Source organism: Pogoniulus pusillus, chromosome 20 (assembly GCF_015220805.1).
Source record: "Pogoniulus pusillus isolate bPogPus1 chromosome 20, bPogPus1.pri, whole genome shotgun sequence".
Classification (NCBI taxonomy): domain Eukaryota; kingdom Metazoa; phylum Chordata; class Aves; order Piciformes; family Lybiidae; genus Pogoniulus; species Pogoniulus pusillus.
Genome location: NC_087283.1, coordinates 9,374,404 through 9,391,013, shown reverse-complemented (window position 1 = coordinate 9,391,013; position 16,610 = coordinate 9,374,404). Strand labels below are relative to the sequence as shown.

General features: G+C 49.7%; 1 protein-coding gene across 1 annotated transcript in view; it reads left to right on the top strand.

Moving 5' to 3' along the window:
* Positions 1-12,592, top strand: part of SLC7A5 (solute carrier family 7 member 5) — a 47,446-nt gene extending 34,854 nt beyond the window's left edge. Inside the window, exons 6-10 of the mRNA XM_064160085.1 lie at positions 1,289-1,392; positions 2,184-2,280; positions 2,756-2,905; positions 4,215-4,392; positions 5,963-12,592. Of these exons, the coding sequence (XP_064016155.1) occupies positions 1,289-1,392; positions 2,184-2,280; positions 2,756-2,905; positions 4,215-4,392; positions 5,963-6,018 (585 nt within the window). The 3' untranslated portion in view covers positions 6,019-12,592. The remainder of the gene's footprint in view (positions 1-1,288; positions 1,393-2,183; positions 2,281-2,755; positions 2,906-4,214; positions 4,393-5,962) is intronic.
* Positions 12,593-16,610: the final 4,018 nt, after the last annotated feature.

Here is a 16,610-nt window from a genome sequence, read left to right as displayed (position 1 = left end):
CACCTTCCAAAGTGCCATGACTACAGGTTTTCTGAACCTCTTCACTTGTGGGTACCAGCCTGTGCTGCTGTGTGCCTTTGCAAGCCTTGAAATCAGTGTGACAGTGCTGCAGAAAACTGCAGTGAAACTGCAATTTCTGATAACCTACCACAGCTCCAGGTCACTGCCTTGCTAAGCTAGTGGCAGTAGCTATGTGTCTTGATAGTTTTTGGTCTGCTGCAAAAAGGACTTTGGGGTGCTGGAGCATGGTCAAAGAAGAGCTTCACAGAATCAAGCAGGTTGGAAGAGACCTCCACGGTCATCCAGTCCAACCTAGCACCCAGCCCTAGCCAGTCAACCAGACCATGGCACTAAGTGCCTCAACCAGGCTTTGCTTGAACACCTCCAGGGGCGGTGACTCCACCACCTCCCTGGGCAGCCCATTCCAATGCCAGTCACTCTCTCTAGGAAGAACTTCCTCCTAACATCCAGCCTAGACCTCCCCCAGCACAACTTGAGACTGTGTCCCCTTGTTCTGTTGCTGGTTGCCTGGGAGAAGAGACCAACCCCACCTGGCTACAGTCTCCCTGCAGGTAGCCCATTCCAATGGCTGGTGAAGGATCTAGAGATCAGGTCTTCTGAGGAGCAGCTGAGTGAACTGGGGCTGTTCAGCCTGGAGAAAAGGAGGCTGAGAGGAGACCCCCTGGCTGTCTACAATGCCCTAAAGGGAGGTTTGAGCTAGGTGGGAGTTGGTCTTTTCTCCCAAGGAGCAAGAGACAGGACAAGAGGGGATGGCCTCAAGTTGCCCCAGGGGAGGTTTAGGTTGGACTTGAGGAACAATTTCTTCCCCTTGGGGGTTGTCAAGATGTGGACCAGGCCACCCAGGGCAGTGGTGGAGTCCTCATCCCTGGAGGGATTTCAAAGCCATGGAGATGTGGTGCAGAGGGACCTGTTTTAATGGTGACCTGGCAGTGCTGGGTTAACAGTTAGACTTTATGATCCCAAAGGTCTCTTTCAAAAATTCTGTGATGCTGTGAATCTCTTTGCAGTTTGTTTGGTCCTGAACCATTTTGGACTGCAGCTCCGATAAACATTGTGTCCTGACCCTGAGAGGTGTTTTTGCAGTTCCACAGTGTGGTTTTTCAAGAAGGAGAAGCAGCAAATGGCCATATGGAAAACTCTGTGGCAGCTCCAGCTCTAAGCCATGTAGCTCATTCAGATGTCTACCAATGTTAACTCTCCATAGGTAGCTCTGAGTTCTTTTGGACATTTTGGGTGTGAAACGTCTGTCTCGTTGCTCCTCCTGTAGGACTTTGGAAACTATCACCTTGGTGTCATGTCCTGGATCATTCCTGTCTTTGTTGGCTTGTCATGCTTTGGATCTGTTAATGGATCTCTCTTCACTTCTTCCCGGTAGGTTTTCTTGCACAATGTTGTGGGGTTTGTTTACAAAGTCATGCTCAGTGCTCTGCGTTTGGAGTTGTCCTCCAAAGAGTGGCTGTGGGTAGACACAAAGACTAAAGGGTCTGGAGGCCATGTGGGGAATGCAGAGGGAAACAAATAAAAAACTGGGACTTGAAAACTGTATCCAGTTTAAAGGAAAACCTTTCAGTGGTCTGAATCTTCTCTTCCTCAGGCAAAGTTCTGCAGAAGTTATTAGGACTTAAACAAACACAGGCTTGGGGCTCGCTGATTGATGTTGCTTGAGAAAGTGGCTGTAATGAAAAGCAGAAACTTATGAAACTTCAGGGTTGAGAATTCCTCCAGAAAGGGGAGAAAGGACAGGGCAGGACAAGGATTGAGATGGTTCCAATGCTGACACACATCTCCTGGGTTGTCTAGGGAAAGTCACTTAATTGCTTTCTCTGGCAAAGAAGATCAAGTACATCTTTTCTTGCATTCTCTGATGGTCTCCAGCCTTTCTCCTGAGACAGGGACTTTCCACTCTGTGTGTGCAGCACTCCCCATGCTGGGCTCTGATCCTGGAGAGCCCTGCTGCTGAACTCCATCGACTAGCATAAGGGCAGAGCTGGCATCATGCAGGTCACTGCCCAGGGAGAGAACCTTGCGTGAAGCCTGCGTGTTTCTGACCCGCTGCCTCAGTGCTCTCCAGGCTGCGCTTGGGTGGCCCCACTTGTGTTGTGCTGAAGAGACAGGGATTAAAGGTTGAGGAAGTGATAACTGCTTTGTCTCCCTCACCTCAGGCTGTTCTTTGTGGGATCCCGAGAAGGACACTTGCCTTCAATCCTGTCTATGATTCACCCCAGGCTCCTCACTCCTATGCCATCCCTCATCTTCACGGTAAGGGCCTGGGTCTGCGGTGATGAGCTTCAACTTGGTACTGAGAAATGGGCTGTGAGTGGTTGGAGTAGAGCCACCTCCAGACACAACCATTCCTGCATGCACCTTTTTCTGTTCCTTCTCACATCCTTATGTTCCACTTGTGGTTTGAAATCACCCCAGGCAACAATTAACAATAGCTTAAATGAGTCAAAGATAATCAACCTGATTCTTTCCCTGGCTGATAGCTCGAAAACGCCTGGATTTACTTCCCTGGAGGTGTTCAAAAACATGTAGACATGGCACTCTGGGGCATGGTTTAATGGCCATGTTGGTGTTAGGCCCACAGCTGGGCTTGATGATCTTTGAAGTCTTTTCCAACCCAAACAATTCTGTGGTTCCATAGTGCTGTAACCTACATGGTTACCTACACGGTGCATGTAACTTACCTCCTGCCTTTGCTAATGTTTGGGTTTTTTTTTTTCTCTGGTTGCAGTGCATCATGACTCTGCTTTATGCTTTCTCCAACAACATTTTCTCAGTCATCAACTTCTTCAGCTTCTTCAACTGGCTATGTGTGGCTCTGGCCATCATCGGCATGATGTGGCTGCGTTACAAGAAGCCAGAGCTGGAAAGGCCCATCAAGGTGAGAACAATGTGGTAATTACATGGTGGGTTCTCCTTGAGTCTCTTCTCAGCACCAGGGGGCTCACCAAGTGTGCTTGCTTGTCCTGCGTGGGAGAAGGACTGGGATTGCAATCATGCAGGGGAAACGTTGTGCTGGAGCTCACACAGGTGTCCCAGCTGCATGGAAATCTGCTGGTTGAGAATCGGTGCAGGAGGATGAGGAACTGCCATGGATGTGGGCACACAAGAGTGCAGGATGTCAAAGATGTGGGGTGGCCAAGTGGGAAGCTCTCATTGCCCAGGAGATATCACGTGGCTCTCAGTGAAACACTCTGTACCACTGTGGAATTCACTTAAAATAGGTTTTTAATAAAGCAGACAAACCCTTGCCTGCAGAGAGAGAACTTTGTTCTCTTTGTCCTTGGCCAGCTTGGCAGTACCATGTCCCATCTGGGAGGAGGCCAAGATCATGTCAGCCACAAGCATGTCTGCCTTCCTTAAAGGCATGCCTCTCATCCCTCCAGCACACTCAGGTCCCTGCCAGCAAGCAGGCAGCCAGAGAGAAGCAGACTCCCAGACCTGCAGCAGAGCCTTCCCAGGGAAGCTCTTTGCAAGGAGTTGCCTTTGGGGTTTGGTTTCTCTTCCTGGGCTGTTCTCAGCAGGGGCCCTGCTCAGAGCAGGGTAGCCAAGACCCCTGAGCAACACCCTTGAGGATTCTTTGGCTTGTGCCATGGTTGCTGCTGAATTTGATGCTGTTGGTAGAGGTGATTTTTATAGGGCATCATTCAAGATGGACTGGGGTCAAAAAAAGGCTGCTGAGAAGGGCTTGTGGCTCTTGGCAAGTCACGTCTCTGAGCATTGTTTTGCTGGTTTTAAGGGTACCTATTAGGTGTTTGCCTACATCTGTTTTGTCCAGGATTGATGGAGAGCTCTGCCTAAATCGATACCTTTCCCATGGCAGCACAGGGTTGTGGTCCCCTTGTTCAGAACAGTCAGACAGACAGGAGCAGGATGACAGAGCCCTAGACAAGGCTGGCCAGAGAGGTTGTGGACCTCTGTCTCTGGAGAGATTTCAAAGCTGCTTGGATATCGTGATCTTGGGTAGCCTGCTGTGAGTGCCCCTGCTTTAGCAGGGGCTTTGGACTAGATGATCTCCACAGGTCACTTCCAACCCCTCACCATGGTGGTATCTGGAATTCTGTGAGCACTGTCCATGGTGCACACAGTCTCTTTCCCTCCTTGGGCTCTATGGCAAGATGAAGTTCACTGACAACTGTTCCATGTTCTCCTGATACAACTTCTAACCTGTTCTCTACGTCCTCGTGTAGGTGAACATCTGCCTGCCCATTTTCTTCATCCTGGCTTGCTTGTTTCTCATTGCTGTTTCCTTCTGGATGACACCGAAGGAATGTGCGATCGGCTTCGCCATCATCTTCAGCGGGATCCCCATTTACTTCTTCGGGGTCTGGTGGCAAAACAAGCCCAAGTGGGTCCTCCAAGCCATCTGTAAGTACTAGCAGTGAGGAGCAAGGGTACAGGTCGACCTTAGAATCATAGAATCAACCAGGTTGGAAGAAACCTCCAAGATCATCCAGTCCAACCTATCCCCCATCCCTAGCCAGTCAACTAGGCCATGGCAAAGGTCGACCTTTGCTCCAAAAGGAGCAGCTTCCCAGTGAGCATGCTGCAGCTGGTAGCACCAGCTCTCCTGTGTGGAGGCTTCCACAAGGCTTGTCTTGGCTCTGATTCTGTTCTTCTGTAACAGCAACAAGTTTTAACCTGGTGATGACCTGATCTACCAAGCGCCCAGACTTCACCCTGACTTGCAGTAATTGCAAAGCTTGGGTCGAACACCAGCAGGCTTTTTTTCACCTTGGCAAGCAGGTGGCTGTTACACAGTGGAGCATAATTCTCTGAGCACATTGCTGCCTTTCGTCTGCCTGCTGTAAAAGCACAGGGTCAAGCCTTCTGTCCCTGCCTGGCGGTGTAGGAAGGGGAAAGAAGCAGCAGCACAACAGTCTGAGCACTGTTGGCCTCACTGGGGCTGGCTGCTGAAAATCTGTGATTGGTCCCAGCCCTTAGCCAGCGCTAACATTCCTGATCCAGACAGAACTCTCTCCTTGGCATCAAACCGCGGCAGCGGAGCAGAGGGAGGGGAAAATCCCTGGGATGTTTCCTCTCAGGAGGTTTGTTTTTAAGGTACCTTCACAGAAGGTTTTCCGACAGCTGACGCAGCACCGCGGTGAGTTGGGAAGGGATGGAGAGGCTGTGCTTGGCACGTGGGACCTCTGTCTGAACAACTGAGTCCAGAAAGTCACTCCCTCTTGTCCCAAGTAACTGAACTCTGCTGTCTGCTTCCCAGGTCTTGTACAGCAGACTGACCTAGAAAAGCTGACATGTGCCCAGCCTTAGCTGGGTGCTTTTTATGAGGAAGAAAAAGGCTTTTAGCAGTGCTCAGCACTTGCTCTTCTTTTTTTTTTTCTCCTCCTGCCCCCCTCCATCCCTCTCTCTCCCTCACACTCACTTTTTATTCTGAGTATTAGGCTCAGCTCCTGGAAGAGCCTAATTTTTGCAGCTAGTGGGTGGCAAATTTCCCTCTTAATTGTCATCCACCACCAAAGGCTTGTAAAGAGAAGACAGAAAATACTCTCGGAGCAGAGGATGATAATCCTGTGAAATGTGTGGACTTTAAACCCTTCACCCTTTGCAGATAATCCCCAGCACAACTTGAGACTGTGTCCCTTTGTTCTGTTGCTGGTTGCCTGGGAGAAGAGACCAGATTGGTGTCTTCTCTCTAGTGCCTCCAGGACAAGAGGAAAGGGCTTGAAACTGCACCAGGGAGATTTTGATTGGATTAGGAGAACAATCTTTACTCAGAGTGGTGAGGCATTGGAATGGGCTGCCCAGGGAGGTGGTGGAGTCACCATCCCTAGAGCTGTTCAAGAAATGTGTGGATGTGGCAGTTTAAGGGTCACAGTGGTGTCAATGATCTTAGAGATCTTTTCCAACCAAAACAGTTACACCATTCTATGTATGTGTGCTCTCTCTGACCAGTACTTTGCTTTCTTCTTCATAGACTCTGCCACAGTCCTGTGCCAGAAACTGATGGAAGTGGTTCCACAGGAATCCTAAGCAGGAGGAGCAGAGACACTGAGCTCGAGGAAACGCACAACACTGTTTTGAGATGACACAAGGAGAAAACGCTTCTGATCCCTCATAAATGAAACCTAGGCACTGGAGCACCCCGTTGGAGCCACTTCGTGTCTGACACCAAGCCTCTGGCTCTGCCTTGTCTCCTCCAGCCCCTCCATCACTCCCCTGTAACCTGGCAGATGAGCAAGCCTGCAGTGAGAAGTTCTTGGTACGAATGTGGGCCAGGAGGAGGAATTCTTGCTGGCAGCTTCAGAGGGGCCCTGCCTGTCCAGCAGCAGCAAGTCTCATCAGCATCTCTGTGTGTGTGGGGGGAGGGGGTACTGAGGGCTGTGCTCTAATTCTGTGTAGGCCGACTTGATTTGGGTCTGGGATACTCCAGATAACACTAAATGAGCCCAGTCTGAGTGTTGCCAGCTGTACAAATATGCCTGTGTCTGGAGCTGGGACTGTCACAGAGCTGCAGAGTGGGCCTGAGCCGGGCCCACCTGCCTTAGCTGGTCAAAGAGAGGTGGTTGGGAAGCAAAGTTTGGCTGAGGTTGGCTCACACACACACAAACTCATACCAAAATACGTGCTGCTGGATGCTTTGGACTCTGTCCACTAGCAGTGACTTCAATGAGACAAGGCAGAGCAGAATTAGTGTCAGAGAAATGATGTGGGGAGGCCTCATCTGACCTTCACTGCATTCCTGACTAGAGCACTTGAGGCCCCTGCCACTACCTGGCTTGTAACTCAGATCCAAGCCATCTCCCTGCTATTGAGCCAGTCCTCTGGAATGCTCTTCACCAGAATGCCCATCCATGGCCCTGTGACTCAGCCCTGGGGCAGGTGGAAGCCTGAGGGTGGAATTCCTCCTGAGAAACCCAGGGAATTGCAATAAGCAGAAGGCCAAGTCCTCGACTTGCTTACTCTGTGTTTCTCTGTAGATAAGATCCTGACCAGCATGGAATGAGCAGTATCATGCTCTCCAGATGACCCTGTTCACTGCCCACAGTATGCCTCGTGTGCTGCCCCAAACCGTTTGCAAAGAGGAAATGAGAGAGGTGGGATTCCCTTGGCTCAGTCCCTGGGGTCTGTCTCTGCATTGCCTGTCACTATGCCCTGCATTATGCCATGCAGGGGAGATGGGACCAGCTGGGTCTGGGGGTGTAGAAAGGGGCAGATGCTTTATCCTAATCTGCTGTAGATGGTCTGGTTTGCCTTAAGAAGCAGGGCCTGGGGCCTGGTCCTTCTTAGTGCAAAACTGCGGCATCAGGTTTGGCTTGGTGAGATCCCCCTCGAAATCCTCCCATTCAGGGAGTGGTCTTAGAGCACAAACCACAATTCACATGTGAAATCTTGGTGTTCTGTTGTGGTGCAGTCTCCTCCCCTGGGCCCACCCACAGTCCCTCTAGTTCCCAAGTAGTCGAAACTGTCCCCTTAGGAACATGTTACTTTGTGTGGTCAAAAGTGTCACCTTTCCAGCAAAACTGCAGCTCTTGAACCTTCTGCTCATGGTGCCTCTGCGCTTCAGGTGATAATTGGAAATCAAAAGCATCTTGTCCTCACAAGTGAGCTTCGTTCTCTGCTGCACATCTTCTTTGTGCTTGTGCTTTGTGCAAATGGGGCATTGAGATTACTTTATCTCCTCAGTATTTCTGTCAGCTAAGCTGTTGGGGAGCCAGGATCCTCCAAGAGCTACAGCTTTCTCCTGGCTGCTCCTCATTGCTTAGAGATGTGTTGGGTGACAGGGCATCGAGGACACCAATGGTACTAGCTGATGCTTTGTCCTTTGAGGAAGTTTTTAACCACAAGAATCATGTTAAGGCAGGTGGCAAACTCTCTTCTGGCATCTGTGGCAAACTCTCTTCTGGCACCTGTGACAATGATGGTGGCCAGATCTATGTGCAGCTCTTTGCTACTGCTTCACCAGCTGCGTGTCTGCTTGGAGGCAGTGCAGGGGGAGTAGGTGAGACAATCATCACACTGAAAACCTTTGCTGTCAGGTGGCTTATTCCATGGCAGCTTAGTCTAGAGATACCCAAACCAGCTCAGGGGCTGCTTTCGCTGTGTTAGTGTTGAGCTCTCCTGGAGCTGAGTTTGGGTGTAGCTACAGCACAGAAGAACCCAAAGCTGATGGCCAGTGCCTGGCTCTTTAGGGACCTATGTGCAATGAATTGGAGCATCTTGGATCCAGTGCCTGCAGAGAGGCATTTGCAGAAGTAAGATCATGAACCATAAAACCTGAACTCGAAGTTTTTGAATCCTTCCAGCTGAAGGCTGAGAAATTTGGGCAGAGTTGTGATGGGAAATCAGTGTTTATGCTGGACCTGATTCATGGAGAGAGAGCCTCTGCCTGTTATCTTCCACCTGATCCACAGTTTTTTGGTTGTTGTGGTGAAGTTCATCATGAGGGTGGTGGAACACAGGAACAGGTCACCCAGGGTGGTGGTGGAGGCCCCATCCCTAGAGATATTCAGGGTCAGGCTTGATGGGGCTCTGAGCAATCTGCTCTGGTTAAAGATGTCCCAGCTTACTGCAGGGGAACTGGACTAGATGGCCTTTGAAGGTCCCTTCTAACCCACCCCATTCTATGATTCTTTAATGGCCTGTGGGCTACCTTCCTGCAGGATTCAGCGCAGGGGCTCCCAGTGCTAACACACACCAGCAGAACTCCTTGGGAAGCAAAGGAATGGGATTTTAACTTGCAGCCACCTCAACCCAATGACCAGAGCAGTGCTCAGAGATCAGAAATGGGCCCAAATCTCCCAAAGGCCTGGGGGCTTGACTGGATTGGACAGACTTGAATGACTCCCATCAGTGGTGAAGACCATCAAATCACACTTAGCCCTCCTAGTGAACCTTTCACACTGGTTTTAAAGAGGAGATGTCACCCTGAGAAGTTCTTTGGTTTTTTTTTCTTTTTTAATTAATTAACAGATCTTAATTAAATCCTTCACTGGCTTGCTTGCTTTTTATGGATTTCCATGGGGTTTCATTTGCTGCTTTCTGTTACTAACCTACTGGCTCTGGTGTTGATGCCACCCGTGTCATAGATGATTCTGCCAGTGTCTCCCTGACAGCAGAGGTGTAGGAAGGAACTGAACCAGATACCAGCACAGAATGACAACAGTATTGAATCTGCTAAGCCACAGCTTGCATCTCAACAATCATCTTTCCAAAACCTTTTTTTGTGGATTCATTGACCCTGACAGTTCCCTCTCCACCTCCCTGAAAGGAGGTTGGAATGAGGTGGGGGTTGGTCTTTTCTCCCTATAATCAAGTGATAGAATGAGAGGAAATGGCTTCAAGTTGCACCAAGGGAGGGTTATGTTAGATACTAGGAACAATTTCTGTACAGAAAGAGTGGTCAGGCCTTGGAACAGGCTGCTCAGGGAGGTGGTGGAGCCACAGTACCTGGAAGTATTCAAAGATGTGTAGACAGGGCATTTCAGGACATGGTTTAATAGCCATGGTGGTGTCAGATCAGCAGTTGGACCTGTTGATCTTAGAGATCTTTTCCAACCAAAACAATTCTGTGATTCTCCTCCACCAGAGTTTGGTGGCATGGCTGTAAGATGTTGGATTAGGGAGATGAGGAGTAAAGGAGTAAAACTGACCTTCATTTAATACAGCAAACACAAAGTCATCTCTCCAGTGGGTGGAACTGCTGCTATAACAGCATCTGCTGTCCAGCACCACAGCTTGGAGCTCAGATCAGCAGCCTACAGTGGTGCTGCCCTCAGGGGCTTGCCGTGTTCAGCTAGGTTTAGGTGTAGTAAAAAGAGAGAATACATCCTCCCATGAAGGACCTCCCTGCTGCCTGCTTTCCTCAAACGTGGAGTGTAGATGTGTCCTGGAGGACAAGTGGAGCAACACAGACCTCACAGAAAAATTTCCATAGCTGCCAGTCCTGGATGTGGGATTTTTTCTGTTGTTTCTCTGTTTGCTTCTGCTCTTTGGAGCCCATGATCAGGTCATGCCTGTTGTGACCCACCATAGGAGATAAACCCTTCCCACAAAGGATGCTCACAAGGGCCATTTGCTCTCCTTAACAGTAGCTACAGTTAACGAGGCACCACATGGATCTGCTTCATGTGACAGTGTTCTCCAGGAGCAAGCAGAGAGGCCATGTCAATGGATTCAAAGAGGCATTTAGGTTGGAGAAGACCTTTAGGATCATGGAGTATTTCTGTAAGCCATGGCTGTGCTGCAGTCATCCCTTGGCCTTTGTACCAATCCCCTTCTCAGTTACCCCTCTCCTTACCTTGTTTTCAAGTGTTGAGGCTGCCAGCAGCCCCTTGCTGGAGATGTCGATGGAGCAGGGACCTGCAGGGACCTGCTGAACCATGAGGCCCGCAGAGCCAGGTGCTTCCTCACCCACTGCCTTCCTCTTTCTAAATGAGAAACCCTCCCACCCGAGATGGGAACCAGCCCTGCAAAACACTTCCCTCCCAAAGTCTTGGGGGTATTTAAGTCATCCTGGATGAATTCTTTATTTGTTTTTTCTTATTTATGTTAACTTCCTGCAGGATTTGCAGTGCTTCCCCTCTCAGACACCCTGTTCTGGTAAACATGCGTCTGTTTGCGGTGGCACCCTCTGTGGATACCCAGTTCAAAGGGGCTCTGTCACCATTGAACAAACTTTAAAGACCCTTCAACTGGATTAAAACTCACAAGAAGTAGCTTTGTTGTTCTCCAAGCCTCCTCCCTGTGTGTGGCTCAGTTAGGGGAATAAATTTGGCCCCTTCATGGGCTTCTCTGCTGTAGGTCTGCCCAAGAGCAGAGCTCTTGAAAGGCAGCAGCATTGCAGCTGAGCTCTTCCTGTGGCCACCATTTCCTAACCATGCAGAGATGTTTGCAGTGGCAGAGTCTCAAGCTGGCTGCAGGGAAGGGCAGGAAAGGCTTCCTCTCAGCCTGGGAAGGAGCCTGAGCCTTCAGCTGAGGCTGCAGCGTTCAGGGGCTTTCATAAGAAATAAAACTTAAAGAAAATAGAAGGGAACAGCCAAATGCTGCCATTATGCAGTACTGTGGCTGCCTGGGGCTCCTCTCGTGGGGTGCCAGCTTTCCCATCAACTGGCTGCACAATTCTATTTCCAGTGACATCAAAGGGGAAGATGATGTTGGCCTTTGAGAAAGGGCTGGAACAAAGCTTCCTCCTGGAGCTTGAGAAAGGGCAACCCGGGGCCAAAATGGCTCCGCTTTCCCCTGGGGCTCAGATTGAGGTCTGCTGGCCGGCGCCATGACCTTGGCAGAGCCCTATGGACTGAATCACAGCTTTGGGACATCTCCATGCACATCCCCAGCATGGCTGGAGCCGGCAGCACTTGGCTGCCAACCAGGGATTGCGGCAGGCAGCTCCCTGAGGGGATGGGAACCTGCTCCTGTGCCTCTGCCGGGCACCTTCCCTGTACCAGAGCATCAGCAAGACCTCAGTACTGAGGAATGCTCAATAGGCTCTCCAGTTCTGGTGGCTTCCTGAGCTGCAGCCAGCCAGCCTTTTGCTGGTTCTATCCATACCTGAGTAGTTTCTTCCCATTTTATGTGGTCCAAACTGGAACTAGCAGCTAGGCTGAGGTGGTTCTGTGTGTCAAAGCCAAGTGTGGTTCAGCTGCAGGCAGGAAACGTGGCTTGGATTAGGTCACCCCGAAGGAACCGATGTCCAGAGGATCCTTTCTTTGCTCTCAGCCCCTGCTCCTTGCATGAGAAGGGCTGTGGCTTCCTCCAGCTGTTGAAGTGTTAATGAGAAGAAAAAAGAGTATTTTTAAAAATCTTTAATTCATTTTTAAATGGCCTCAAAGAGACTTTATAGCTACACCTAAATGTCCTCTCTGGGTGACCTCCATCCTGGCTCAGGTGCTTGTGGTATGTGGTGCTGCAGGGCCTGGCTGTGGCTCCTGCGCTGGGACAAACGCCCCACTTTTGGGGGGTGGGGAAAAGCCTTATTTGTTCAGAGGACAGGGTGAGGTCTGTGTCCCACCTAAACCCTTGCACAGGGAGAATGTTTAGTGGTGCCCAGACCTTGCACCACTGCCTGTGGGACAAAAGGAAGGTGGAGTTCACTGCTGGTGAAGAATCTGACTTCCAGAGCCACCTTTCCTCTCAAGTCTGTTGGGTTTGGTTTGGGTTTCTTTTTTTTTTTTAAACACCTGGGAAAGGAAAAAAGATATTAACAGACCTGATTAAGCATTTTGTTATGTTTGGTTGCTTTAAAAATGTTTTACTAATTTAAATGTTGCTGTAGATGACATTCTATTTATTTTAAGGGGTTAAAGATCTTTCAGTCTTAATACTTCTGCAGTCGGCACTGTCTCTCTACGTTTGTGGTCCTGTCCACACAGCTACTCTCCACCACTGATCAAGTGCTGGTCAGCCACTAGTAACTGAATCAAACTGCCTTGTAAACCAAGATGTCTCTTGCAAAGTCTGGTTTGGGTTTGTTGGTTTGGTTTTTTTTTTTCCTAGTGATTCTTTTACATCTGTGGTTAACAAATCTGTTACATGTTTGGGTTGTTCTATGTTTTTTGGGGTTACTGTTTTGGTTTTTTTTTTAACAAAGAAAGCTGGATTACAACTCTTGTGTTGCTGGTTTTTGCCTCTCAAACTTTTCACTCTGCAAAAGGTCATCTGGTTTTATCCCACAGCCAGCACCCTACCCCTAGGTTTCCAATTGTTCCTCTTCCCACCCTCCTCTTTGGAAGTCTAGTTACTGTTTCTGGGTGATAAAACTAAGGGAATGTCTCTGTGGGGACAGGCTGCAAGAGTTGGAGCTGTTTGGTCTGGAGGAAAAAAAGGCTCCAGAGAGACCTTAGAGCAGCCTTCTAGTACCTGAAAGGGGCCTACAAGAAAGCTGGGAGTTGGCAGTCAGGATGCTGGTGCAGGTAAAGGGTCCAGGAGTAGCCCAGACTCATTGCAAGAAGCATCTGGAGGCTACAGTGAGCAGAAAGATGAAGAGCATCCTGGGGAGAGACAGGCAGGTTTCACAGAGGGAGGTAAATCCTCAGAGAGGACTAAGCTTGCAGTGCCTTTTGAGTTTCAGCAGGCTCAAGTCTCTCCATGCTTCCCCTGGGATTTGAAGGAAGGCATTAATCTTGGTAATAATTGTATGGGAGAGGGAACACTGGCAGAAGCAAGTAGTGGAGGGAGATGGCCTGCAGGGCCTGTGCGTGGATCTTCTCTTGGTTCAGGCCAGTTCAGCACACACCATCTGGAAGAGGAGATGGACATAGGTGACAAAGTCTCATCGAATACAGAGCTAGTTGAAGTGAGAGATCTGCTGGCAAGGCAATGAAAGTGCAGGTGAGAAGAGTGTTAGGAAGTGAGACAGAAAAGGAAAACTTGCAGTGACACTGCCATGTCACTCCATGCACCTGCCATGAACCCCGAGCTGGTCCTGGTCCCCAGCGCCCTGCCCGGGACTGGGGAAAAGGGAACAGGAGAGGTCTTCACAGAATGAGGGCTCAGGCGGGTGGCCAGAAACAAAGGCAGGAAGTGTCTTCTCCCACGGCAGCATTAAATCATGTGCCTGTTGTCAGGGGATGTTGTTGAGAAAACTTTTATGTGCACACTGGAGTTCAAAAAGGGCTCAGACAAAAGGGTTTGTTATTATCTGCAGGAGCTCTGCTGCAGCCTCTGCCTGAGGAGCCCTAGGCTGAGTCTGAGGCTAGGATCAGACCCCATGTTCCATGTGAGTTTGCCCACTGATGGCTGCTGGAGATGTGTTCTTTAGGCCACGTGTTGACTCTTCGTTTCACCTCTGTTTTCCTTTGGTTTGGCGTCACTGCACCAGCTACGCCTTTGTGCCTGGAGGATGAACATCAATGGTGGCAGAAGAAGTCCCATGGTGGTACAGGAAGCCTCCTGCTGGGCTTTGCCCATGAAAGACTTGCTGTGTGGGAGCCACGTGTGGACCCAGCAGGGTCTCAAGGCAGCACTAAGCTGTCTAGACATCTCTCCAGCTTCAGTCTTGTGTCTGCTGGTCTTTTGTCCCAACAGCTGGAGGTTACAGTGGTGGTGGGAGAGGGCAAGCGTGGGAATGCAGCCCTTCTGGAAGACACACAGGCAGCAAGACTGACAGTTTTCCATCCTCAGACCCCAACCCAGGAGTGCCACTGTGAGCAGCACAGGGCAGGGGTGGGTCTGCCACCAAGGGTGGGCAAACCTTCAGCAGGCAGAAAGGTCTCTGCAGAGTGGAGGCAAGCCCAGCACAAAGCAGTAAACCCCTTGCTTATTGAGGACTGGTGTGACAGACAAAAGGGTCTAAGTATGTTTGGGAAGATGCCACTGAGGGTGGGGAGTGACATGGGCTGGGAACTGCTTGAAGGGTGCAAGCATAAATGAAAGCAAAGTGGCTAGAAGTGGGGTTGAAGCAGAGAAATGAATGCTCCAGAAACAAGACACAGGGGTGGGGAAATTTAATGAGAAGAGAACTGATGTTGATAAACTTCCCTGCAGTGAAGTATAGCCAACAAAAACTTGTCCCCTTAATATTGGAGCAAAGGAAGTTCTGCTTGGACATCTGTTTTATTTTTAAGAGGAGATGATGTGATTTCACCTGTGGTACAAAAGCTGAGAAGTTAAAGGTGTCTCTTCAGAACATGCTGCTCTGTCCTGGTTTTGCTGGAGACCTGCTAAAGTGCTGGAGCCCAAGCACTGGGTTTATAGAGGAGTGGGTGTTGTAGGTCTTTAGTGAACCCTTAAATACCAGACCTCAAAATCTAGCAGAGGGATTTTCTGCTGAATGTTTACTGAATGTGCAAGTTTTCTGCCTAGCTTGGACTCTATTCCCCCCCCACTCAGCAGAGAAAGCAGAGAAGAGTGTGGTGTGTTCAGGAAGGGCCTGGAAAGTTGATCTCTCTGCCAACCAGCCACCAACATGTCTGGCTTTGTCTCGGTTTCCCCAGCTGTGAAGGATCTTGCCCACCAGAACAGATGAAAAGCTCTGTCTGAGTCAGGTGGGGCAGTACGTGCTGGGAATTCCCTTGGTCTTTATCCAAGCAAAGAGACCTTGAGCAGCTGAGTCTAGCTGAGAGGTGTCCCTGCCTGTGGCAGGGAGGTTGGAGTAGTTGATCAATAAGGTCCCTGCCAAGCTAAGCCATTCTATGATGCCATGATTTGAATCTTTACATCTAATTACAGACTAGAGAAGAATGAAAAGACAACTCCTCTGGCCCGAGCCTTTCTTTCCTGATGTAACTAACTTTTCCTCCAGATGCTGTCCTTCTGGGGCCACTGTGCATGACCCTCATATTCACATCAAGAGTTCTGCCAGCACCCTGTCCTCAAAAGTCAGCTTGCAGTCCAGGTTTTTTGGAGCAGAAAATGTATCCGTTGCCTTAGTCTTGTTAAATTCGTGCCTTGGGGAGCTTGTCCTTGGCTCTGGGTTAGCTGAAAGCACTTTCAGCACCATCCACTTCCCCACCATGTGCACCAGCAGCCATGGCACCCAAGGTGGCTGGCAGAGAGCTGGGCAGCAGCTCAGTTTGGCTGGAGCAGAGGAAGGATGCTGGGGACAGGGACAGTGCCTGAGACAATGGAATCAGGCAGGATGACAGATTGTGTAAAAAAATCATTCTTGTTTTGTATTAAAAGCTCTTTTCAACACCTCCTTTTGGCTCCCATTCCCTGCCTCCCCTTTACAGCCAGGGCAATAAGCACAGAAACTATCCAGCTTGAGGATTCTATTGTTCCTTCAACTCCTCTACATAGGTTGCCTTCTGCCTGGAGAAGAGAAGGCTGCAAGAGGACTTTCTTGTGTCCTGTCAGTACTGAGAAGAACTCAGGGCTTAGAAGAAAGTTAGGAACAACCATTTCAGCAGAACCTGTTGTCACAGGGCAAGGGCTGATGGTTTGAAACTAAAAGAGGGAGAGTTAGACTAAATTTCCACTGAGAGGGGAGCTCTTCTCCATCTCTCTGCTCTGCTTCCAGATGTCCCTGCTGACCGTGTAGGGGGCTGGACTAGATGGCCTTTAAAGGTCACTTCCAACCTAAACCATTCCAGGATTCCACGAACTTACAATCACTTGTCCCTGTGTCCTTCAGAGTTAAAACACATCACTGGCAGTGGCAGGCACACAGGTTACAAAGCAGCTTCTGTGTGTAGGGATACATTTGTCCATGGCTGCCTTCAAGCAGAGCAGTAGGTCTTTATATGTGCTCTGCAAGCCACCCTACCACTTGGACTCAAATGATCAAAGTTCTTTTCCAACATCTACCATTCTCTGATTTTCTGTCTGTACGTTCTGCCAGGCTCTTAGCACAGTTCCAAGCAAGCTTTGAGCAGGGTATCCTCAAAGGCCTCTACAGACTTGTGGAGATGAGGTTCTGTCTGTAACAGCAGGAAGTTAGGAATCTCACAGCCTGCAGAGCAGTCAGCAGAATTCTCACCAAAAGGGGCAGTAAGAGGCACAGGGCTTCACACACACCAGGGCCCGCGAGCGATGGTAGGGACCTGGCACCTTGCCTGTACAAACTCTGCAAGCACAATTACCCCCTGGGAGCATCAGTGTGTTCTCCACATTGGACCAGTTTTCTGGCTGGGTTGGTCAACGCCTCTAGGAGCCTGGCTCTGGATTTCAGTGAGGTCATTTCT